The 24,505-nt window shown below is 46.8% G+C and overlaps 1 protein-coding gene and 1 long non-coding RNA gene across 20 annotated transcripts in view; one reads left to right on the top strand and one right to left on the bottom strand.

The window, feature by feature from the left end:
* LOC119168050 (uncharacterized) overlaps positions 1-24,505 on the top strand; it is a 151,312-nt gene that overhangs the window by 79,750 nt on the left and 47,057 nt on the right. The window contains exon 2 of the long non-coding RNA XR_012884236.1: positions 22,188-22,276. This is a non-coding gene — a long non-coding RNA (uncharacterized LOC119168050). The remainder of the gene's footprint in view (positions 1-22,187; positions 22,277-24,505) is intronic.
* The window catches only part of LOC119168049 (uncharacterized), a 184,032-nt gene that overhangs the window by 140,340 nt on the left and 19,187 nt on the right, over positions 1-24,505 (bottom strand). For all 19 annotated transcript variants that reach the window (XM_075866313.1, XM_075866325.1, XM_075866312.1 and 16 more), the window contains exons 4-5: positions 21,791-21,817; positions 11,128-11,175 (exon numbers count right to left, since the gene is read on the bottom strand). In XM_075866313.1, the coding sequence (XP_075722428.1) occupies positions 11,128-11,175; positions 21,791-21,817 (75 nt within the window). The remainder of the gene's footprint in view (positions 1-11,127; positions 11,176-21,790; positions 21,818-24,505) is intronic.

Here is a 24,505-nt window from a genome sequence, read left to right as displayed (position 1 = left end):
ATGAACTCACTCAAATAGGAGATAGTCATTTCGTGGAGGAGGCAGCACCGTCAACTATAACTACACCAACATCTGTCGACGTTAGTCCTATGTTATCTCCCATTGACCGAGACCGCCTTCTCACGCTGATTAACAAGTTCCACAGCTGCTTCTCATCCACATCAAGAGTTGGTCAAACGGCACTGACGAAACACCGCATCTTCACGGATTCCGACGCCAGACCCATTTGGCAAAATCATTATCGTGTCCCTCCAAAAGAGCGTAAAGCAATTCAAAAACAGGTGACCACGATGCTGGAAGATGGTATAATTCGGCCATGAAACAGTCCCTGGGCATCACCAGTAGTACTCGTCAAAAAGTAAACGACGGCAGCTTGCGTCTCTCCGTTGACTACCGTAAGCTAAATCAGATCACAAGAAAGACGTCTATCCTCTTCCGTGTAATGATGATTCATTGGATACTACGAAACGCACAATACTTTTCGTCCATACACTTGAAAAGTGCCTACTGGCAAATTGAAGTTGATGAGAGAGATCGCGAGAAGACGGCCTTTGGTACGCTCGATGGACTTTATGAATTTCAGGTACGTCCTTTCGGTTTGTGTTCGGCGCCAGCAACATTCCAGCGTCAAACGGATGCGGTTTTCTCGGGACCTAAATGCAAACCTGCCTGGTGTACCTAGACGAGCTGGTTGTCTTTTCGGCGACTTTCGAGGAACACTTATAAATGCTTGAAGCACTTTTTGAAGCGATACGCTTGGCCGGTCTTACAAGAAAACCCGAAAAGTGCCACATCGGCATTGACGAACTTCAATTTCTTGGTCACGTCGTGAGCAGCCAAGGGATCCGACCCGACCCGCATAAAATTGCCACCGTGGCGAATTTCCCTACGCCATCTGGCAAACAAATCAGGGCGATGTTTTTTGGGACTCTCTGCGTAAGTTTTTGCGCATCACATGGCCAATGACACAGCTTAATCGAGAAGATATCCCCTTCACATGTGGCGAAGACCAGCAGCAGGCATTTCTCGAGCTTCGTCAGCGCATGCAAACACCACCCGTGCTCCCACTTTGATGAAGATGCGCCAACAATACTACATACAGACACTAGTAATGTGGGTCTTGGTGCAGAACTTCTACAGTCGCAGGACAACTTAGAAAAGGTGATCGCCTACGCCTGCAGGACGCTCTCCTGATCAGAAGCTAACTATACTACGACGGAGAAAGAATGTCTTGCAATATTGTGGGCAGACCTTTAATTTCGTCCCTATGTGCACGGCCGCCCATTCACCGGTAATAGCGATCACCACTTGCTCTGTCGGTTAATAAACTTGAAAGATCCATCTGGCCGTCTTGCACGCTGGAGTCTTCAGCTTCAAGAATGTGACTTCACTGTTACTATACAAGTCGGGAAAACGACACACTGATGCTGACTGTCTTTCTCGATCACCTGTTGGTACGGCATCACCCCATGACGACAATGACACAGCCTTTTTGGGAATTGTGGACACTGCCGCCTTTTCTCAAAGCAGTGGACGACGCTGCTCTACTACTAGTCATAAATTACCTACAAGGGTGAAAGAATAGCGCGCCGAAGTTATTTTCAAGAGGGTTGCCGTCGTTCTGCTTGCGGATGACGTTTTTCATAAGAAGAACTTTTCACCTGTGGGAGCAGCTACTTTCTCGTTGTTGCTTCTTCGCTTCACCTTGAAGTACTGCAAACATTCCGCGAGGTACCTACCGCTGATCCCTTGGGTTACACAAGAACATTGGAGACGATAAGACAGGACTATTACTGGCGAAGACTTGCCGGAGTCGTCAAAACCTATGTGCAGGCACGTCTAAATTGCGAGCGTCGCAAACCATCATCCATCAAACCATCCGACCGTCTGCAGCCTGTCCGAGTGCCGGCGACACCGTTAGCATAAACTGGAATAGATTTTCTGGGCCCCTTCCCAAAGTCTGGCACTGGAAAGATGTGGATAATTGTCGCCACAGATTACCTGACTCAATACGCGGAGACAGCTGCTCTGCCACGCGCAACTGAAGCTGAAGCGGTGCAATTTTTATCGAATCCATAGAAACGGTGCTGCCGCAATAGTTATCACCAACCAAGGTACTGGGTTCACAGCTGAGCTTTTAGACACCGCTTTCCCACTCATTGGTATAACTCACAGGAAGACACCGGCGCATCATCCCCAGACCAACGGGCTCACCAAACGTTTTAACAAGACACCGGCTGACATGATAAGCATGTACATAGATATAGAGCACAAAAACTGGGACGACATATTGCCCTACGTCACCTTCGCGTACAACACGGCTCGTCAGAAGACCACTCGAAAGACACCCTTCAGTCTCCTTTATGGACGCGAAGTTACGACAAGGTTACACGCGATACTCCATCATAAAAATGATGGCAATGAGACGGACACCGAAGAGTTTACCCAGCGAGCAGAGGAAGCCAGACAACTTCCCAGGTTGCGAATAACCAAACAACAAGACGAGGACACCAAACATTACAACCTCCGGCACAGAACCATCACATACAACGTGGGCGACAAAGTCTGGGTCTGGACACGTATTCGTCAGCACGGGCTCTCCAAAAAGCTGTTACGAAGGTACTTAGGACCCTACAAGGTTCTGCGGCGCATCAGTGACGTCATCTACGAGGTTGTTTCGGACGGCGTTAAGTGTTTGAAGTGCAGTAGACATTCACCAGAGATTGCCCACGTGCTTCGGATGAAGCTTTACTTTCAGTGACTAATGGTGCACTTTTGGCACTACCTTGCTCCGCGATGGTTTAACATCTGGTCGATGTTTTTTTAAAGGGGGAATAATGACGCGCATATGAGCCAGTGGTGGTGACAACGAAGCAGCGCGAGTGTCCTTGGCCGAGAACAGAGGCAAAGAAGACGTTGCACTCTTTGTCCTGTGATCGATAAAGCGTATTTGTTCGAGTAGCTTTATGTGCTCGTCGATCCCGCGTCATCACAGTATATATATGTATAGGCCTTTGGCCTGGCCTCTCTTCAGCCATCGCTAAGTACGTTGCCACTTGTGTCCATTGCCAATGGCGAAAACGATCGGCAACTGCTCCGGCTGGCTTAATGCAAGCTCTTCGTTTTACCGTCTCGCCTTTTGAAGTCGTTGGAATCGACTTGTATGGCCCTCTTCTTAAATCATCCAATGGGAATCACGGGATGATCACGGCCGTCGACCATCTTACCCGCTACGCAGAAACAGCTTCTATACCATCTGGGACTGCCACTGAGGTCGCCATTCTCTTTCCTCACCACATCGTTTTGCGCCTTGGAGCTCGACCCATTCTCCTAAGTGATCGTGGCTGAGTCTTTCCCTCTTCTGTTGTCGAGCAAGTTTTGCGTGCCTCGAACACTCCTCGCAAGACCACTTCTAGCTCCACCAACGGATTGACTGAACGTTTTCATCGGACCCTATCGGACATGATCGCCATGTGCATTCACCACAATCACACGAACTGGAATGCATTTCTACTCTTCGTGACATTCGCCTATAATACGGCTCCTCAACGCACTACCAGCTTTTCTCCACTTTTTCTCGTCCGTGATAGTGCGCCGAGCTTTGCTCTGGATGTCTATTTCGTTTTGGCCCCCGCATGCTCGACGAGCCAAGAGGGACCATTCTCTAAAGTGAGGCGGCTCAGCCACTCAAATTTTGTCAGTGGGGGGGGGGGGGCTAGCGTCCTTCTCGCCACCCGGCTGATACGCTTATAGATAGCACTGATCAGGAAGAGGAACGACGCGAAGACTGATGACAGTTATTTACATTTGAGGAAGCTTATGTGCAACTAATTAATATGTTAGTGCCTCCAGTGGTATACCAGCAGTTCAACCTCTACGTCGCCGGAAACCGCATCCTTACAAGCCCTCCAAAATAGACTGCAAAACCAGCAGAGGAAGTTCTAAAATCAGCAGAACCAATTGCGAAACAGCAATGCTTCATTGACAAGCTACTTCAGAGTCAGAAAAGACAGCGAGAGACAAACTACTTAAAAACTCACTCACTTAAAAACTCACTTAAAAACTCACAGACAAACTACTTAAAAAATTGCAGGAGCAGCAAAAGTTTCTGAAATTATGGAACAACAGTGCCTAGTAGTAGAACATGCCAGCTCACAGCCAAGCAATATGCTGCCAAAGAAGTACTTCCAAGCTCTTGTGGATGACATGTGCACAAAGTTGCTGGTAGCTTTTATAACAAACATCCATGCCACAATGAAAACTATTGTCCAATGAGCAATCTAAAAAACGGCCACAACCGTCACATACAGAACTACCACGTTAATTTTTAAGGTTGACGGGATCGCTGCACAAATCGACAGTTTTATTGCACACGTGCAGAAAACATATGTCACCGTAGCATAGCTCGACACCTTCAGCAACCCACGTCAACTCAAATGGAAGAAGGCGCGGGTGAACAGCCACAATGCCTCCCGCTCAGTCTCACTAACTCGCGATCGCCGATGTGACGTCGAATCAAACGGCAACAGGGAGCCACACCATTAGTTAAAAAACAGCAATCAACTTTATGCATATGGCAATCAAACACTAGATCATACTGTCTACGACATACGAGCATAGAAAAATTCATCAAGTCTAATAAACCCCACATCAACGCACTCCAGGAAACCAACACCCAGGACGTCCGTCTGCAAAGATACAAAACCTGCGCACAAATCCGACACACTCCTACTTGTCAAGAAATCTCTTTCAGCGCAAAGCATGACGTTGAGCAAACACAGACAGAGCACACCCTCATGGCAAATGGAACATCGGCAGCAAAAGCTTGCAGCTATCTAAAAGAGGTATGCCACAAGGTTAGGTCATGTCACCGCTACTATTCAACGTGGCCATGATCGATTTGCCGAAGGTTCTCGATAAACACCCAGATGCACGGCACGCATTGTAGGCTGACGACATCACGCTCTGGACCAAGGCTTCAAGCATCGGGAGACAAGAGAGCTGCTTACAAGATGCCGTAAACCCCATTCAAAGGTATCTCCGACACTGCGGCCTCAAGTGCGCCCCCGAAAATCCTGAGAACCTTGCACTCAAAGCAAGGGCGGAAGGCAGGCCTCCTATATACGAAGAGCCCGACCTTTCGTCACCCTTAACGGGAAAATAATTCCGAAAGCTGGTACACTACGGGTGCTCGGACTTCACATACACACAGATGGATCGGGAGTGGCCACCATACCGAGACTTGAAAGAACTTACTTGCGGCTTAAGCACCTCAAGAGGATTGCAAACCAACGCAATGGGCTTTAAGAACACAACACGCTACAAAAATACAAGCTCTGCTCGCCAGTCGCATCATGTATCGCACACAATATACTCAGTGTAGAAGCTGCCGAAATTAAAGAAAAAAACATTATATTGTGATAAAAAAGGCAACCAAAGCAGCCTTGTGACTACCGCCAATGACTTCTATTTCACGACTTCTTAGGATGGGTGTCCAGAACACGTGGCAAGCGCTCGCCGAGGCTCACAAGAACAGCCAGCTGGAACGACTCAAGCTAAGATTCACTGGTATGTAGGTACTACGGTTTCTCAACTTCAGCGAATCATACATTGCGGGTGCAGACCAAAAAAGCGCATCCCTGTGGACGCTCGACAGTCCCTTTCCAAGCGTATACTGTAAGCGTGTTAGACTCCTAAGACCGAAAGTTACCGTCTGCCACAGTCAAGGCACGCAACTTAGACGCAGTGGAAGAACCGGCCATCGCTCTTGCCACCATCATATGCAAAAACGCCGAGATGATCTTCACTGACTCGCAAACCGATTGCCGGAATAATGCGAAAGGTCCCGTCTCAGCCGAAGAAATTATTATCCTGCAACGGTGAAGCTCTTCACATCCATCTACCTGCGTAATCTGTGTTCTTGGACACGAGGGTTTACAGGGAAATGAAGCCGCCCACGCCACTGCCCGCGAGCATGTCAGCCGGGCTGCCCTGTAAGCAAAAGATACCCGGTCTGTGGCTGCAGAGATATGAGAAAACACCTTCTCGATGCTACTTCAACACTAAAAACAGAAGCGACAGGTGTACCATCCACACCATTGGACACTAACCAAAGACGAAATCGTGATCTTCAGACGCCTGCAAACAACAGTTACATGCATAGCATAATAATGCACCGGCTCTATTCAAGGACACATGGCTACATATGCTCGCTCTACAGCGTACCGGACACCCTAACACTTGCCCCTGGAATGGCAGCACCATGCAAACTACGACATGCAACTGGAGCAGGACGAAGCTCCGAAAAATAAACGACTATCACCTGATGGAAACGTGGGAGGCCAAGCTCGTCCTCGAGTACCTGAAAGGCCAGCAAGAACTCGTTTCCAGGGCCAAGAGGACAGTTGAATTAAGCCAGCCACCTGTGGGTAATGTTGGTTCTCGCTCAGAACACTGTTTTTAAATAAACGTTTAATTTTTTCTCTTAATTCATCAAGTCTTGAGATATGTGGGTAACGGCTTTGCAGATCCTTTGAGAAAAGGAGATCGGGCCACACACACTCGATTGGTTCCCACATCACACGAAAGGCAATGAGAAGGTGCGGCCCAATTTTAACGAGTCAGCCGGCTTAGCTACGTGAGGTCTGGTAAACCACGCAGCTATCGCGGATCGTGCCACTGTTATTTTGAATAAACAATACACTTTCAGCTGATATTGTGCACTGGTGGAACACTTTTACCTGGCGCCATGAAAATACTGTTCACCACACAGAGACTACGCAGAGCTCTGAATCTGACACTCAGGCTTCTTCAAATCGGAGCGTGCCATAATTCCGCCCTTTTGGGCAAGATATATTACGAAATTCATCCTAGTATTGCAAGTTCAATTTGACCGGGTGAAGCTACCATGGAGTAAATGTTCTGACAGTGCTCCACGTTAAGCTCTGGTATAGTCAGCACATAGTTGAAAAGGGGAAATGGGTCAGTGCTCTCACCCCCCTAATCGAGTCCTGTTCAATCGACAGGTCGAAATGTTGTATATAAAAATACAATTAAAGCGCTCTCGTACTTGTGCAGGCGATGATGGTAAAGTGTACCCGCGAACAGTGCAAGGTACGGCATTTCTGGCTGTCTCTCTTGTTACATTCTACGGACAAAATGAAGTACAGTAAAAAATAGATACACACTCCGGTTTGTATTCTTTTGAGTCGCACCTCAAAAGTAGTGAACTTTTTGCCGGGGCATCAGCCACTTCGGCTTTGTTGCCCTTATGACACTTTCATGTGTAATGGTTTGGTGCCAGTATTAAGCACCATTTCTGCATTCCAGCCTCCGCTAGGTAGGGGTCAGTTTTTGGTGCCGAAAAATACAAAACAAATAACTGATGCTCAGGGTAGAGTACAAACTGGCGAACAGAAAAACTTGTGAAATCTAAGCCGAAGATTGAGCACAAGCGCTTCGCTTTCATATTGAGCATCATTTTGCTCCGCTGCTGTCAAAGTTCATAAGGCAAGACAATCGATTGATTCATTTGTGGGGTTTACCGTCCCAAAACCACCATATGATTATGAGAGACGCCGTAGTGGAGGGCTCCGAAAGTTTTGACCACCTGGGGTTCTCTAACGTGCACACAAATCTGAGCACGCGGGCCTACAACATTTCCGCCTCCATCGGAAATGCAGCAGCCGCTGTTGGGATTCGATCTTGTGACCTGCGAGTCAGCAGCCGAGTACCTTAGCCACTGGACCACCGCGACGGGGCAAGGCAAAAACAAGTTGCCATTTTTGTCGTCAGTATTCCACGAGAAATAGCAGCTGCAATATGTCACGCAGGACCTTTACACTGAAGCACAAGTTGTTTCAAAACGTGAAAGTAGTAAGCGCTCGGCTACTCCTAAGTAGTTGCTTAGTCGCTTCAAAAAACCATACTTTGGACCAGAACCACGTTTGCTCTTTTTTTTGCATCTTCCGCAACGGTTGTGCCACCATTGCTAAAATATTAATACACTATCCATGCAATTTGAGAAAGCCTAAATATGCTTTGAGTTCAGTCACGTTTCTGGTTGTGAAGCATTTTTTATGGCCTCAACCTTCTTAAAAGGATAAATGCCTTCTGAGCTGAGCTGGTGGCCTAGATAGCGTAGAGAGCGTATTGAATCATTTTTTTCTCTGTTTTCAAAGCAAATTATATATTCTGGATTAAGCATTTCAAGACAATTTTTATAGTTTTAGAGCACCTATTTAAATCTTTGCTCGCAATCAAAACGCCGTTATTGCTGCAGCCCCTATTTTTTTCCTACTTTGAGGGCAGTACTCACTGCGTTTGGGAATCTTCACTTCACCATATTCACCACCTTCCATTTTACATTATATTCATCACTGTGAGCATCTTTTTTATTAGGAATCAGTCAGGTGGGTTCACTGAATCAATGGCGTCGAGACCACGACAACGCTGCGGCCTTGCAGTGTGGTGAAGACTGCTGTCGACCGTCAAGTCTCCTCTCACCTTGAGATCTTCAGAAGCTTCGTATGGGTCACCGGTTGCTAGGCTTGTCTCCTTTCATGGCCAAAGAGACACTGCCCGGACCATCAGGCAGCCCCACCCAACCCTCACCACCCACCAGCGGCATCCATGTATTGTCACGCCTCTACTACGCGACGATATCAATGTATGTCTGAAGAAGTATGACTGGTCGAGTGTGTATAACCAAATAAATGAACCCCAGATAATTCACTAATTCGCCTTCTACCTGTGAGACGACGGGAATTTGTGGTGTTTTAACCACGAGAGCAGCTTCTCTGAGTGATCTATTTTCGCTCAACAAATCCTCAGAATTATTGAACGCCAAACGTCCGCACTGAAGTCTCGAAGACAAAGCTCGACGTCCGCATACAGCACCCTGGTGGTACGTACACCTCGTACATGGAAGGCGTCTTTTCCCTTAGCCGCCGCGTAGACTCGGCTATGTCCGAAGCCTACCGCGTCCGACTAATCCTCAAATGAATTGACCATGTCGCGTTCAACGCTATGGCTGCCAAAAACCCAAGCTTCGTTGAGAATGTCATCATGGCACGCCAAAATCTCAATGAATTGCAGGCCATCCGGCTGCACCCAGACATCTGTGACACCTGGCCTTTTTCAGACGCGTATTCACGTACCTTGAATAGTACTTCGATTCGTGAAAAGCTCACGCGCAAGAACTGCTATTTCTGCCGGACCCTCAGCCTCATTCTTCGTCTGCTAGTCTACGCCCAGACAAGAGCTGCCTCTCACGGCTTGCTCCCTCACACCTGACAATTCCCTGCCGCCGCTAACTCCATGCGTGACGCACGTGCAAATAACTGCCATGCAACGTTAATTGGTCCAGTCTGGGTATCCTGTTGCTCCTCAAATCAACTTAGTGACGTGTATACTACGCTCGCTTGTCCCACCTCTTGTGGCGCTCTACGCCCCTTGGCGATCATCTTGACCTGTGTGTTATTAATGTAGCATCTGAAGACACATCTCAGAAGAATGTTGCAATAACCAGCAAAACTAACACCGAGGCTACGACTTTTATTTACGGACGTCATCTCTTGGTCAGTACTAGTAGTGCCGCTTCTCACCACGTTTGGTTTTCTCATCTTCGCCACCCGGCGCACCTCAGACCTATCGCTCAGAACGCCCCGCTTCCCTTCTCCTCTTCGACGCTTAACATCGCTTCTACGACCGGTCACCTCTGGCCTATTTCACCCAGGCTGTGGTGTGTTTTGCGTACGCCCGGAAGCGTTCGCAGAACATTAAGGGGTGCCTTTCTAAGATAAGTACTAAAAATTGAGCAGAAAAGCCAGTGGGTTTCATGTTGGCAGGGGGAATAAAACCCTGTACCTCCAGCATCAAAAGCAGCCGTTTTAACAATGTAACCAGCACTGCTGACCACCCGGTCATTCTTATACATCCAAATGTCACATTGGAATAATTAAATTGTAGAAACAAAACAACATGGTCTTATAGGGTCGACAGGACGTTGACCACTTTAGATTCCTTGAACAGCGTCTGACCAGGGGAGCTCAAAATAGTTTAACAGAACGCAGTAGAATGCTCAAATGACGTAGGCTTTCTTAAACAGAGTGCACTACTGAAAAAGATCAGCGACGATACCACTCGTTAGGTATACAAACACTTGTTTAAACTTGAATACAAAGCGGTATCAGCGTTTCCTCAGTTGCTTTACAGGGTCCAGATTATCACTTTTTTGCTACCGTTCATGTAATGTGCACCTCTGGTCCTTAGTATCATACTCTTGACTTTAAATCTCGTACATGTTCATACTTTTTCATTGGAAAATTTGTTGATTCTACGCTAATGTGCTTTTTACTTCTTTTCTGTAAGCTCGAATGATGAAAAGTGAGGTGTATGTATATGATAATTTTATTGGAATTAGTATGACAGTGTCCGTTGGTCAGATCCATATTTTGTTACTGCAGTTATACTTAGCAAGCCGTTTACAGAAGCTTATGATCTCCGAGTTCGATTGTAGTGACTTTGACGTGAAATTAGCCACGGGCTGCGAATTGAGCAAACAAATTGTCACAAGAACAGCCTCAGAAAGGCTGCACGGCATTCGCAAAAAAGCATTTCCTAAGCTGTTATATGAGTAATTTCACTTGCTTGAAAATCAACTTACTTTAAAAATGCTACACAAATACGGTGAGAAGAAATTATCAGTCCAGTCATTTTAAGTAATTACAGTTCTTACCTTTTTACCAGTGTCTCCATGGTAGCCTTAGTTAAGCTGAGCGCATGTTTGCCACTGCATTCTTGACTCTACATGTTGGTTATTGCTAAGTATGTTTCACTTCTACAGAACCTAATAGATTCATCGACATACATGATTTTGGTTATTGCGAGCACCACCAAAGTAGCTATATTTCTTGAAAAATTCAAAATAAATAAAAAATGAAAGCTGTTTAAGGGACAAGCGGCTTCTATGAGAGATTCAATGAGAAGAGAAGCTGTAATCTGCATATTGTAAGTGAAATTGGCAGCTGTATCTCACGTTTTGACTACGGTTTGCTAAGCGTGCAAGGCAGACATAATACAGATTAGCAGACGACTTTTCTTTCTGTATTAAAGTACAATACTTGCCCATTGTGGAATATCTCCGGTAGGCCCAGGATTCACGGACCACCCCGGCTAAAAAGAAAATAAACTGACAATTATACAAAGACAGAACAAGGTAAAAAGACAACTGCTTAGAACAAAATTAGAATTAATCAACAAAAGACACATTTCATGAGGAGTTTATAGCTATCTCAAGTATGAAAACGGTTTGCTGTTGAAGAGGAAACTATGCTCTCTATTTCAACCGTACTTATCGAATAAATTTCGTAGAAGTAAAATAATTGTCAGAGCCACATTAGAAAGTGCGGCACCAGGCTTCAAGTAGTGTAATACAGCTAAAAGAAATAAAAACAGACGTATTAAATTATTTTGAAGTATACAGCTGATTTACCCTTATACAACTCAAGTAGGAGGAACTGTGTAGGTAATGGCAGAAAACATTAGTACCTTTAACTCCACATGTGGAGTATGCGCAAATTGCTGCCATGCAACCCTTAATACCTTCAACGGTTCAATGTGTGCATCCTGTTCCTGCTCTAACCGACTTAGCGGCATTTGAACCGAGTTTGCTTGTCCCATCTTTTCTGGCATTCTGCGCATCTTGGCGCTCATCTCTCCCAGTGTGCTACTAGTGTGGACATTGAGGACACACCTCACAATGTTGTCGCAAATGCCAGCAGGACCAACGTTGCGGCTACAACTTTAATGAAAGAAATTGACGTTATATCGTGGTAAATACCAGCTAAGATGCTTGTCACCTCCTGGTCAGTACCAACAGAGCCGCCTTTTACTACGAACGGTGTGGCGACGACTTTTATAAAAGGAATTGGACGTCAACTTCTAATCAGCACCAGGAGAGCTGATTTTCACTACGCGCTTCCGTCTTTGCCACCCGACGCACCTCAGACCTACCGCTCAGGATGACCCCACTTCCCTTCTCCTCTTATACGCTCAACATCGCTCCTACGACCGGTTGACGCTGGCCCTGATTACCACTAAACAAAAAAGCTTGTGCAGATTTACAACAAAAACTGCACCACCCGGACATACATCAACGTCTCCAGAGGATCCGGCCAATTTGTTGTTAGTATAGGCTTAAGGGGTGCCTATTCAAGCGTTGGTGAACACGGGGGCTACTATTTCTGCTATTCATACGAATCTGGGTTGTCCTCTGCGTAAGGATACTACACCTTATAATAACCTTGTCTTACTTTGTGCAAATGATGTAACAATAGAGCCATCACTAAAGTGCACCATTAAAGTTAGTAATGATGGGATCCACAACCATATTAAGGTCGTAGTGCTTACTTTCTTGTTGATATATGCTTATCTTGGCATGAAACTTTTCAGACGATGCCGCGTCCATCTCTTGTCAAGAACGCGTCGTACATATCTAAGAGACTGACTTTACCGATGCGGAATATTCGTCACGCCACCACCTATGAACTATCGAAAATTCCGTAGTGCCACATAGTCAAGAGCAAGTTCTTACGGTTGCCTCAAACGACACTGACCATGGTGTTTTTCCAGCCGCTCCATCAGCCCGTTGTATACCTCAAGGCATTGAACTAGCAAATATTTGTTTGTTTCACCAACGGCACCGCCTTCCTTCTATTCTGTGTCACAAATGAGTCCATTATGCTTCTGAATGCGCTGTTGTAATTTGTGGCATTGACGCAAAACCTGCCTTTTCGATGACTGCGAATAAACGTGCGGTGCAACCACACTCATCTACAGATGCTACCTATGCTACAGCTATTGCCATTTCAATCATTCATGACCGAACTCTACCCCTAGCAGAATAACTACTTGCATTGTTCCGGGAGCATGAATATTCCTTCAACGTTTAATCTGCTATTTTACTTCAGGCTTTAGCGGCAGCTCGTAGCTTACACACCTACGGAGCTTCTATTTTCCGCTGCCGAACTTACCGGATATTTCCTACAAAGCGTAAAATCATCGACAATTTTGTGACCGACAGGCTAAACCAAAATGTGATCAGGCCTTCCACCAGCCCTTGCTTGTCACCTGCTGTTATTGTACGCAAGATGGTTCGGTAAAATTCTGTATCGAGCACCTTTCGCTGAAGAACATGACACGAGAAGATGTATATCCATTGCCCCGCAATATTGATGCTTTGAATTCAATGCAACAAAGAGATCTTTTGTCCAGCCTTGACTTACGCTCGAGTTAATAGCGAATTACATGCATGAAGATGACAAGAAAAAAAAGCGGAACGTGCCACACCCAATGGACATTAAGAATTTACTGTGATGTCGTTCGGCCTCTTCAACGCGCCAGAAGCTTTAGAGTTCATGATGGACACGACTGTGTGGAGCATCAAGTGAAACGATGCTGTCTTAACTTGACGATATCGTCATATCTTCTTCAGCATTGAAGCAACACTTACACCGTCTCGACGAAGTCGCAACTGCTGGTCCCAAGCTGAGTGCCGAGAAGTGCCACTTTGCCACCAAAAAACTATGCTAGTGCTTGGACATCTCCTCAACAGAGATGGTAATCAGCCTGATCACAACAAGATTAGCGCCGTTCTTCTCTTTCCGACGCATCAGCGCTCCAAAGAGCTCTATGACTTTCTCAGTCTCGTTTCTTACCTTTGGAGCTTTATACGCGACTTCACCACCGTTTCCGCACCACTTCACCGCCTACTTTCTTCGGGAACATCATACGTTTGGTACGAAAGTGCCAAACAATTTTTGACACCTTGACATGTTTTGAACTTGACTTGTTGGTAATCTCACGAAAAATAAAGCACGCAAAACAGTTTGCCATCACTACCTGTTCTGAACACCTACTTTTATCGTAGCACTGAATAATGGTCTACTTTGAGAACAAGGTAAATGGTGACTTCAGTGTCACGACGAAGCCTTAGCTCACCATAAAACTTTTTTGCAAAAGCAACCCGGTCACTGTGACTCACTTTTGTTACCACGCTGTTTTTCTTTAATTCATCTAGCTGCTTTCTAGCTGCTTCATGCAATGCAAAAGGCAAAGGTCTGGCTCTACAAAACACACAGTAAGCTTCTTGGTTTAGGACAGTCTGCACTTCATACCTCCTGATAGCGGCTAATGTTGCTGAGATGACCTGCACGTGTTTCTACCGTTACGAAGCATCTGTATCATCTATACTTGACTACAACAATGACTGCCAAGTAGGCTGAATTTTCCCAAGTCTTGTGCTATGTATAGGAGCTGTAACTTTCGCTCAACTTCAAGCACAATAACAGCGGTTCCTGCACCTTGACTAAAATAGGTTTTCACCACAACCGTGGTAAGTTCCCATATATCATGCGGGAGACACGGCTGATACGTCTCTTCAGAGACCGCACTCACCGCTGCAACAGTGTTGAATTGCATAGAAAGGCTATTTGCTTCTCTGATCCTGGTAACTATGCAGCCCTTTTTCTTGATTTGCCTGATGTCACACACAGGTCCCGTTAATTAGGGAGGCGATCGCCGGGCTAATTACAAGGGCCGAAGTATCGGCCCCCCGAACCGCACCACAAAAGCGTGGACAATTTAGAAGTGGTCCTTTTTGGCGTGCCAGCGGACGCCGGCTGTGGCCCAAAGAACAAGTCAGAGCCGAGAGTTGATAAACAAACAAAATTATATTCTCAATAATGGCAGATCGAAAACAACACACATGAATGCACACTCCACAATAGTTGCATACAATATATCACCAATCAAACAACGTACTACACAGTACAATCAGCCACACTCGAAACAAAGGACACAGACAACAATACGCACTACAATGCAGTCGCATGCATTGAACAACCAAAACACTTAAAGACTAAAGAGATAGAAAACCTTTTCAGTCCAAAGTTCTTGGAACAAAAGTCTGAATGACACTGTTCCGAGAATCACTCACTCAAAGTCCAGCGTTGTTGCCGTTCCGCTGCCCCTGAGGTTTCTATTCCAGGAAACCTCGCGTCTTCAGTTGGCCTCTCCCCAAGCTTCAAACTTCTTCGCCGGGAACACGTCGGCTTCACACACGCTCTTGCCTGTAGCTCGAGCCTTCACCCCTCAGGTGGAAATCCTCTTCATCTTTTGCTTTGTCGCTACGGACCAAACCTTCGCCGACTACACGGCGGAATCCCAACGCGCTCTGGCACTAACTTCCGTCTTCTCCTGCTTTGTCCCTACGGACAAAACCTTCGCGGACTACACGGCGGAATCCCTACGCACTCTGGTGCTAACTTCCGTCTTCTCCTGCTTTCTCTCGTCTCGGCTGCTCGATTAAATACCTTCCGCGCGAGATTCTAAAAGGTTCTCGTCATTTCATCGGCGCGATATGCAGCGAAGCCTGGGGAGAGGGCGACACGGTTTGAATGCCCTCCGCATTGGATGACTCAACTCGGCATGACCACGCCTCTTTCGTTCTAGAAATTTCGCGGGCTTGCTCAGCCGCCGATGTGGGGTGAGGAGGTTCGTCGGCGGAGCCACGCTTCCGAGGGGAGAGCGCGCGCCCGGGGAGCCTTGGATGTTTGTTTCTTTTTTTTTCTTTTGACCTCCCGGCGTCTCTCCCGCGCGTTATTGCAAGAATTTGGCGGCGCGCCCATTTTTAGCGCTCGTTCTGTGACACTGCCCCCCACTTTCAGAATATTATCTCTTAATATTCAAAACCACCCAAACGAGCGCGAACAGTCACCACACACTCTGAAAGACTGTAACACAAACCGTCGCTCATGACACTTCACATTCACAATAGATCGCTCAATACAATTGTACATTGTAACTCAATTCTACAACACATGAAATATAGCCACAGGTACATGAATGCAACACTCCATCACATATTCCAAACAATACAAACGTACAAAGTTCGGTCTTTACAACAATTATACAACACTATACATCACATCATCGCACAGAACACTTTGACTCGCTTGACATACACTTGTGACACAGGATAACAAGAACATTAACACAACATATGGCACTCAGCACTGCCAACCACATTCTGATTCGACTTAAGCACTTATCCTGTGTACTTTGAGCGGCGCTTGCGCCCTTTCTTGCGGTGCTCGCTCGATCTCTTCTTGTGTTTCCATGTTCCTTTTCGGCAAGCCCTTTCCAACGACGATATCTGAGGCGGCGTCTCAGCCATCGTTGTCACTTCCGACACTTTTAACGGGTCATAACGTTCAACGGGTCCTGTCTGTTTATTTACCAGGTCGTTCGTGTCACGGCATCGGGCTTGGCTGGCCAACTCCGTCACCATTACACTGTCGGTCGGTTGGGGTCGTGCCGACGTACGTCCAGCTGCCCAGCGCGTGAACTCATTCAACATGATCATCTTCTCATTCACGGTCTCTTGTACCGCGGCTTCACCTTGGGCTCTAGTGAAATCCGTCACGAGCGGCTCCTCCCTTGTATCTCGCGGTCGCTGGGTTGGCGAGGGCTCTATCTTAGGGTCTTCTCCCAAACATTCCGGGTCATTCGGTCCTCGCGCCCCGTCGATATTTCCGATGACAAGGTCGTACAGGGGGGCCGTCATGCATAAAGCAGTAACCTTCCCGCTGAAGTACGGGGTTTCAACCTCAATTTTTGCTTCGGGAAGCATCCGAACCGTACGGTCAATTAGGCAAATCGGTTTCGTTTTGCCTGTTAACTCACTTTCTCGTACCAGGTTTCTCCGCACGATAACAGAGGAGCTGCCGTTATCTCTTAACACCGTAATCTTTTTGTCCGCAACTTTTCCAGGCAGCGTTGGCATTCCCTTCGAAACACCGGTTGGCTGCTTTGCCACTACCGCACCAACAATAGGAATTTTCTCCCCAGTTTTCAACTCTACGAATACATCTGTGACGGCCTTATCATCGGATTTCGGTGCTGCTAGCACACAGGACACCTGGTGAGTTTGACTGGCTCCGTTTCGACATGCGTCTGCTTTGTGCCCAGTCTGACCACATTTGAAACCTTTTACTACCGTGGGGCTCGTGAAGTTAGTTCGGCATTGCTTAGCACGGTGACCCACTCGGTTACACAGAAAACATCGCGGAATGCTCTCCGGTGCACGCTTCTTTTTCTCGGGAGCCGATTTCTTCGAATCTTCAGGACACTCCTTCTTGAGTTTGGCCAAATTAGTGCCACCTTGTGCTTCCAAGAATCGATCAGCTAATTCAAGCCTGTCTTCAAGTGACTTAGCTCTCCTCTCTTTCAAGTACAGTGACAGGCTTGGGTGGCAACTAGTAAGAAATTGTTCTCTAATTAGGAGCTCTCTAAGTTCATCGTACTCCTGCGCTGTCCCTGGAAGTTCAATACATCTGTCGAAATAATGGCTAAGTCGGGTGGCGTACTGTGTAGCCGTCTCACCATCAGCTGGCTTTCCTGTCCGAAATCTGTCCCGGAATCCTTCTACAGTAAATCTAAATCGCTTCAGCAAAGCAGCTTTCTCCTTTGCATAGTTGGCTGCATCGGTCGGCGTCTGCCTACCGTACACACTGAGCGATTCACCACTCAAGTAAGTACTCAAAGCAGTTGCCCATTGATGTTGCGGCCAATTCTGGCTCCTCGCAATCGTCTCAAATTGGTGAAGGTACGCGTCAAGGTCGTCTTTTCTTTCATCAAACGCCACGAGCAGCTTGCTTGGGTTCAAGCGGAAGCCATGATCTTCCCGTTTGCTGCTTTCAACTCTAGCTTGGACGGGAGTTTCACTTCGCTGTTGCAAACGAAGCCGCTCGAGTTCCATCTCGTGTGGTCGCTGCCGTTCCCTTTCCTCTCTTTCTTCTTTCTGCTGCCGCTCCTTTGCTTCTCTTTCTTCCCTCGCCCTTTCAGCTGCCAACTTTTCTCTCTCCAGCTCCGATTTCAATTGCTGCTCTCTTTCTTCTTTCGCTCTTTCAGCTGCCAACCTCTCTCGCTCCAACTCAGCTGCTTTTTCTTTCTTGGCTCTCTCAGCTGCCAACCTATCTCTCTCCACCGCCTCTTTCTCCTTCTGGCTTACCCACTTCCGTAGTTCGGCGCCAGAAAGAACCATCTTCTCACCACGAGCTACTAACTTTTCGAGATCCATTTTGTCTCGCAAATAAAATTTTGCCGCGTGTAAAAAGTATCTGCCTAAATCAGTCTATCGGAACACGCCCCTGCACTCGTTAACGAGAACACAAAATCGTTCCGATAGCACTATCAACACTCGAGACTCTTTCTCACTACTTTGGACACACTGGGCACCAAAAGGTCCTGTCGCGGACGCGAGAATAATTGTCACACACAGGTCCCGTAATTAGGGAGGCGATCGCCGGGCTAATTCCAAGGGCCGAAGTATCAGCCCCCCGAACCACACCACGAAAGCGTGGACAATTTAGAAGTGGTCCTTTTTGGCGCGCCAGCGGACGCCGGCTGTGGCCCAAAGAACAAGTCAGAGCCGAGAGTTGAGAAACAAACAAAATTATATTCTCATTAATGGCAGATCGAAAACAACACACGAGAATGCACACTCCACAATAGTTGAATACAATATATCACCAATCAAACAACGTACTACACAGTACAATCAGCCACGCTCGAAACAAAGGACACAGACAACAATACGCACTACAATGCAGTGGCATGCATTGAACAACCAAGACACTTAAAGACTAAAGATATAGAAAACCTATTCAGCCCAAAGTTCTTGGAACAAAAGTCTGAATGATACTCTTCCGAGAATCACTCACTCAAAGTCCAGCGTTGTTGCCGGTGTGCTGCCCCTGAGGTTTCTCTTCCAGGAAACCTCGCGTCTTCAGTTGGCCTCTCTCCAAGCTTCAAACTTCTTCGCCGGGAACACGTCGGCTTCACACACGCTCTTGCCTGTAGCTCGAGCCTTCACCCCTCAGGTGGAAATCCTCTTCATCTTTTGCTTTGTCGCTACGGACAAAACCTTCGCCGACTACACGGCGGAATCCCAACGTGCCCTGGCGCTAACTTCCGTCTTCTCTGCTTTGTCCCTACAGACAAAACCTTCGCCGACTACACGGCGGAATTCCTACGCGCTCTGGCGCTAACTTTCGTCTTCTCCTGCTTTCTCTCGTCTCGGCTGCTCGATTGAATACCTTTCGCGCGAAATTTCAGAAGGTTCTCGTCATTTCATCGGCGCGATATGCAGCGAAGCCTGGGGAGATGGCGAGATGGTTCAAATGCCCTCCGCGTCGGATGACTCACCTCGGCATGACCACGCCTCTTTCGTTCTAGAAATTTCGCGGGCTTGCTCGGCCACTGATGAGGGGTGAGGAGGTTCGTCGGCGAAGCCACGCTTCCGAGGGGAGAGCGCGCGCCCGGGGAGCCTTGGATGTTTGTTTCTTTTTTTTTCTTTTGACCTCCCGGCGTCTCTCTCACGCGTTATCGCAAGAATTTGGCGGTGCGCCCATTTTTAGCGCTCGTTCTGTGACACCTGACGAATTGTGGCACGCACGCTTCGTTTGCTCGTGTTCCCTGGATGATTCCAACCCAGTAGGCGTTCGCTTTTGTAGAGGCTCTCTTAGGCACGACTTGTGCGAATGACGTACTTGAGAGCACAGATTGAGTTTATTGTTCTAGAAAAAGCAGTTGCAGAAGTCTTGCGCGTTACCACAACGAATATGCTTGCTCTCCTTCTCGTTCTGCTGCACCAATATTTTCTTTTGTTCAGCCGGTTTACTTTGCAATTCAGGGAATTCACACCCGAGTATCTACCTCAAGCTTTCAGTATTACTGTTTGCTTGGCCGCTAACTGTCACCCCAGAGTGACATGCAAGCAGTTTGAGAGCTCAGAATTTATTCTATAAAAAACGCTTTGAATGACTTTGCTGTAGAATCCTACCACAAGCATATCACATATGGCATCTTTGAGAAAGGAGCCAGAATGTTTTTGTGAACCTAGTACTTTTTCTCACTGATACAGTCATTTACACTTTCGTGCTTAAGCTTAGCCCTGCATTCACACCTGCCATTCCAGCGATATTTACCATCGGAAAGCAGTACTGGTTTCAAAGCAGAATCTTGACTTAACCAAGAGTTTTATCAATGAAAGTGATGGTAAAACCTAATGCTCTAGTACCTCATACACCTCCGGCCCGGTCACTGTACAACGTATTCAGTCTCTTCTCCAAAGCTGTTTCATTAGCACTGACAAAATGGTCGAAACGATCTAAGTAGGAATCATACGTCTTGACCTCCTTTATCTCATCCAACATCGACATGGCTGTGGCTAAATCACAGTAAAATTGCTGTTATTGTATTGTAACCTTTTCGAAATTTCAGCACCTGTTGCTGCGTTGCCAAGCCCACACCACTTGCCACATCTAAGATGCCGTACGCGCCACCTGCAGGCATCCGCTGCTTCAGATAAATGGGTGGTGCAATATTCAGGCAAGACCTCTAACAACTTGCTCGTTGCAGGAACGCCTCCCGTAGGCGCCGCGTCTTGGTGGGTAGTCAACGCACGGCAGGCCCAAGCGAAGGAGTCTAATTCTATATCGCCATTCTAACTACTTGGCAGCAGCACACAGGTCCACAACCCCAGATCGTTTTGGCACATCAATACATTCCAGCTTTATATGCTCCAGTGACTGTGACCTCACGAAGTTCTGAGCAGTAGCACACGCTGGCCAGTGTTATAATCATTCTGCTAGGCTAGAACTAAAGGCCACAATGTTTTCAAATTACAGTCCTTGAATTATTAGTACGCAGCTGCCACAAGTGCTAGCTGCACAGCATTTTAGGGGCCTTGAAAGTCGTCCATGCACAGATTTCATATGGCGGGTTCACGCTAAAGAAGTGTGCGATGGGCACCAATACAAGGATAGTATTGCACAAAGACGGTTTCTAAAACTTAAAAGTGTTGAAATATTTAAATTTAAGTACATAGCTGAAAATTTATTACAATTATCAGCATTTCTACATTAGTTCGGGAATGTGAGGCTGATTCCCAAGCTGCGCGAGAATCTATGCTATCGTCTCGCCAAGGGAACGAATGCTTCTGTCACCGGAACTTCTCGGGTGCTACAGTGATGGTGGAAACAGCATGACACAATTCTCTGAGACACAAGTATATCGACGGCCATCAAAAACAGTAAGTCGATAAAGTCTATTAAACAATAGTGTAGATGTTGTGCACCTATCTACCTGGCCAGACTTTCTGTCTACAAAGGCGTACAAGCTTACTCCAAACATTGACGTCATCAAAGCTTAGTTAATAGACCAGTGGGAGCTTAGCCAGCAGGAGCCGCTAAGTGCCACAATTACGTACCTCGGTTATTTGCAGTACTGAACATATATTTAGCACAGGTTTTAAAACTGCAGCATTCACTGCACAAGCAAAAAATTATGCGATTGTAGAATTGATTCAAATATTTTAAGTAGTCATTCTCTTCTTTATATTATGGCTCGAAGCTCTCAAATAACGACTAATATACCGCCTTCTTTTGTTGATTGAAACATCAGAACTTGTGATCTGTCCCTCTACCGGGCTCTGAAAGGAAGCATTGTTTTAACGCTATCTGAGGCGTCCCTTTTATTTCATCCTTGTGGCACCACCTACTCGAAAACATGTGTATAAAAATGGCATATTCTAAAAGCACACACTTCTAAACCATTTTCTTTGTCTAAGGGTCGTGTGTCTGGTAACTACTTTTCACGAACTACAATTGACAGTAATGTGTACTGTCATAAAACGCCACACGTTTTGTTAGGATAAATCACTTGCCTCTTTTATTTTTCGGGGGCGCCCACGCTGTAAAGAGAATAAAATTGCAATCGCAGTTTTAAAATACATGCGAAACTCAATCCTCAAGCAAGTTTTTAACTAATGTAGATAGCAAGACATTCGTGTTATTTTGCGTGAACAATAATAAAGAATTGTCACTATGAACATCTAAGCAACGCGTACCTTTACACTGAAAGTGCTAGAATTATTGGAGTTCAAATGAGGCAACACGATGTTTTTTTTCAAATATACTACTAGTTATTGTTTTTCGCTTACCCTTTTTTGCATTGTATACACTGAAGTGTTTTCGTCTTGCAGTACGGGCACTTTATATATGAGAAACAATTGTACATCTGACCGCCTGCCCTATTTCCTCCCGTCTTGTTCTTTCCCCAAGATGCCAGAACGCCAGAACTTTGGTGTTGCTTTTTCGTCGTCACAGTCTACCATTACGGCGAGCGCAAGGAGCTACCAAAAGTTTGACAGGTACGTGATGTCAACTACATTACGGTGTAAGTTCCCATTTTTTCTTCAACATTTTTGAGAGTCCGCTAGAAGTGACGTTGATGGGCGACACTAGCTTTAATAGTATGGTTGGTAGCGGCCACGCTTCAACGTCATGATAGATCTAAAACGCTTTTCTTGTCTACTTTGGCTTCTCCGTGGTTGCAACAGTGGGCAGTGCATGGCCTTCAAAAGACATCAATTAAATTCCTAAGTTGCATTTTTATCATCTGATGCTGTTTGGAGTCGTATTGTTCTTTTTTTGCTTTTCAGTCATCACCGAGACAAGGCAGGTGCCTGCTGACACGTTGCACATAGAGAACTCGGATAGACATAGTCCTCCCAATTTTGTCGCCTTCATTCGGGTCGACGTGACCCTATGCTCGATGAGGGAATGACTGCGCTTGAAACCACCAATAAATCAGCTCAGCACGCGGCACGCGTTACTCACTCACGTCTTGAAATTGCGCTCTTGGTTTAGTAACAGTCAAGTCCACTGTCGCCTGCATGCCTAGCTCCAGTAATTTTTTGCTGGCAAAGTAAAGTTTGCGGTCAATAAGGTGCAAGGCGCAGTTGCAGCCTGAAAGTGGTGACCCCACTGAACTTTAGAGTTGGTAGAGGTATAGTATAAATGGATGGTAGTTGTAACCTGGTAGTCCATCCGACCAAACGTAGCTCAAGACTGGGTGCCGCAATCCACCTCGGGCTGCTGCCTTGCATTCGAGGTGATCTGTGGCCTCTGATCATTTTGACTAGCTTGTCAGGGCCCCACGATGGCCTAGAACTTTTCCGTTCACCACTCAGTTAAGGGCACTGCTCTGGAAGTGGCGGAGCTACGGTTCTTTCCTATTGCCAGTCATTGCGGGGCGACTGGCGAAACAAAAATCACGGCCTTGCCGAAGCGAGAAAGGCCTTGGTCATACGAAACCTGCAAGAGGTGCCAATAGTACCCTCTACAGTTCTCGAGTAAGCTTGCTTCAAAATAACACGAGCCCCACATGGGTGGCTTACGGGCTAAGGTACTCGGCTGCTGACCCGTAGGTCGCGAGTTCGAATCCCGGCTGCAGCAGCTGCATTTCCGATGGAGGCGGCAATGTTGCAGGCCCATCTGCTCAGATTTTGGTACACGTTACAGAACCCCACGTGGTCGAAATTTCCGGAGCCCTCCACTGAAGCGTCTCTTATAATCATATGGTCGTTTTGAGACGTTAAACCCCACATATCAATCAATCAAAATTACACGAGTTGGTCAAGCCCAACACGGTGCTGGTTGCACACTGTAGTGTCATCGTCATCGCTATGCTTCATCATAATCATTCACCCACCAACACGCCGCGCGTCTTGGTCAAATGATGCGAAAGTGCGTGATAAGTTCACCCACCTGGTGGTTCGGAACACTAGCAGCCGCGGCGCTCTGTTTCAGCCATCGTAATAACGTGGTGACCTTGTCTGGGCCACTTCAACCACCTTTACGACGTCGTTTCACGTCTCTCTGTCACTCAACACCAAATGCCCGGAAGGCGGTGTCAAAAATGAATTTTCGCACGGAGCTGAACAACAGAACGGTATAACTTTGAAGCGCTGTTGGGGAGAGAAAGTAGTCACTGCCCATCATAAAGCGGTATCGTTGTCTAGGGGAACTTAAGCAGCACCTCAAGTGACTCTCGTGTCGATCGTGTCACGGGCGAGAGGATGTCGCAATGGGAAGCACCTACTCTGTCGCCGAGCAACAGGACGCTGCGCACTATCTAGACGAGTCCACGTACACTTTCCACTGTGCCTCCACGATCCTTGAGGTGCAGCTGCAAGTGCTTCATTGCTTCATGAAGTAGATGGGTGCTGGTCTTCAAGATAACAAAAAAAAGTTGACGTTGTTCGATAGGCAGAAAAAGCTGGGAATCTGGCAACAAAGGGATACAGGGAGCTTCACTCAGTCTAAAGGTTCAGGCTTCATAGACTGTGCCATAGCACCGCAAAGATACAAAGCCGCCCGTACGCTGGGCTGGCGGTCATTTTTGTCGTTTACGTCGCTTTGCTTCTCGTCCCGGTCGCCATGAATAAAAAACAATGACAGCCCAAGAGTCACCAAAGCCCGCAAGGAATCTTCTTAATTCGACTTTTCATGTAAACCTAAGCCCGTGCAATGCTCTAGCTAGGATGGCAGAGTTGTAAACATGAAGACGTTGGATCTAGAGCATATGCGTAATCAAA

The sequence above is a fragment of the Rhipicephalus microplus genome, chromosome 6 (genome assembly GCF_043290135.1).
Source record: "Rhipicephalus microplus isolate Deutch F79 chromosome 6, USDA_Rmic, whole genome shotgun sequence".
Lineage (NCBI taxonomy): Eukaryota > Metazoa > Arthropoda > Arachnida > Ixodida > Ixodidae > Rhipicephalus > Rhipicephalus microplus.
This window is presented reverse-complemented; position numbering and strand designations above follow the sequence as displayed.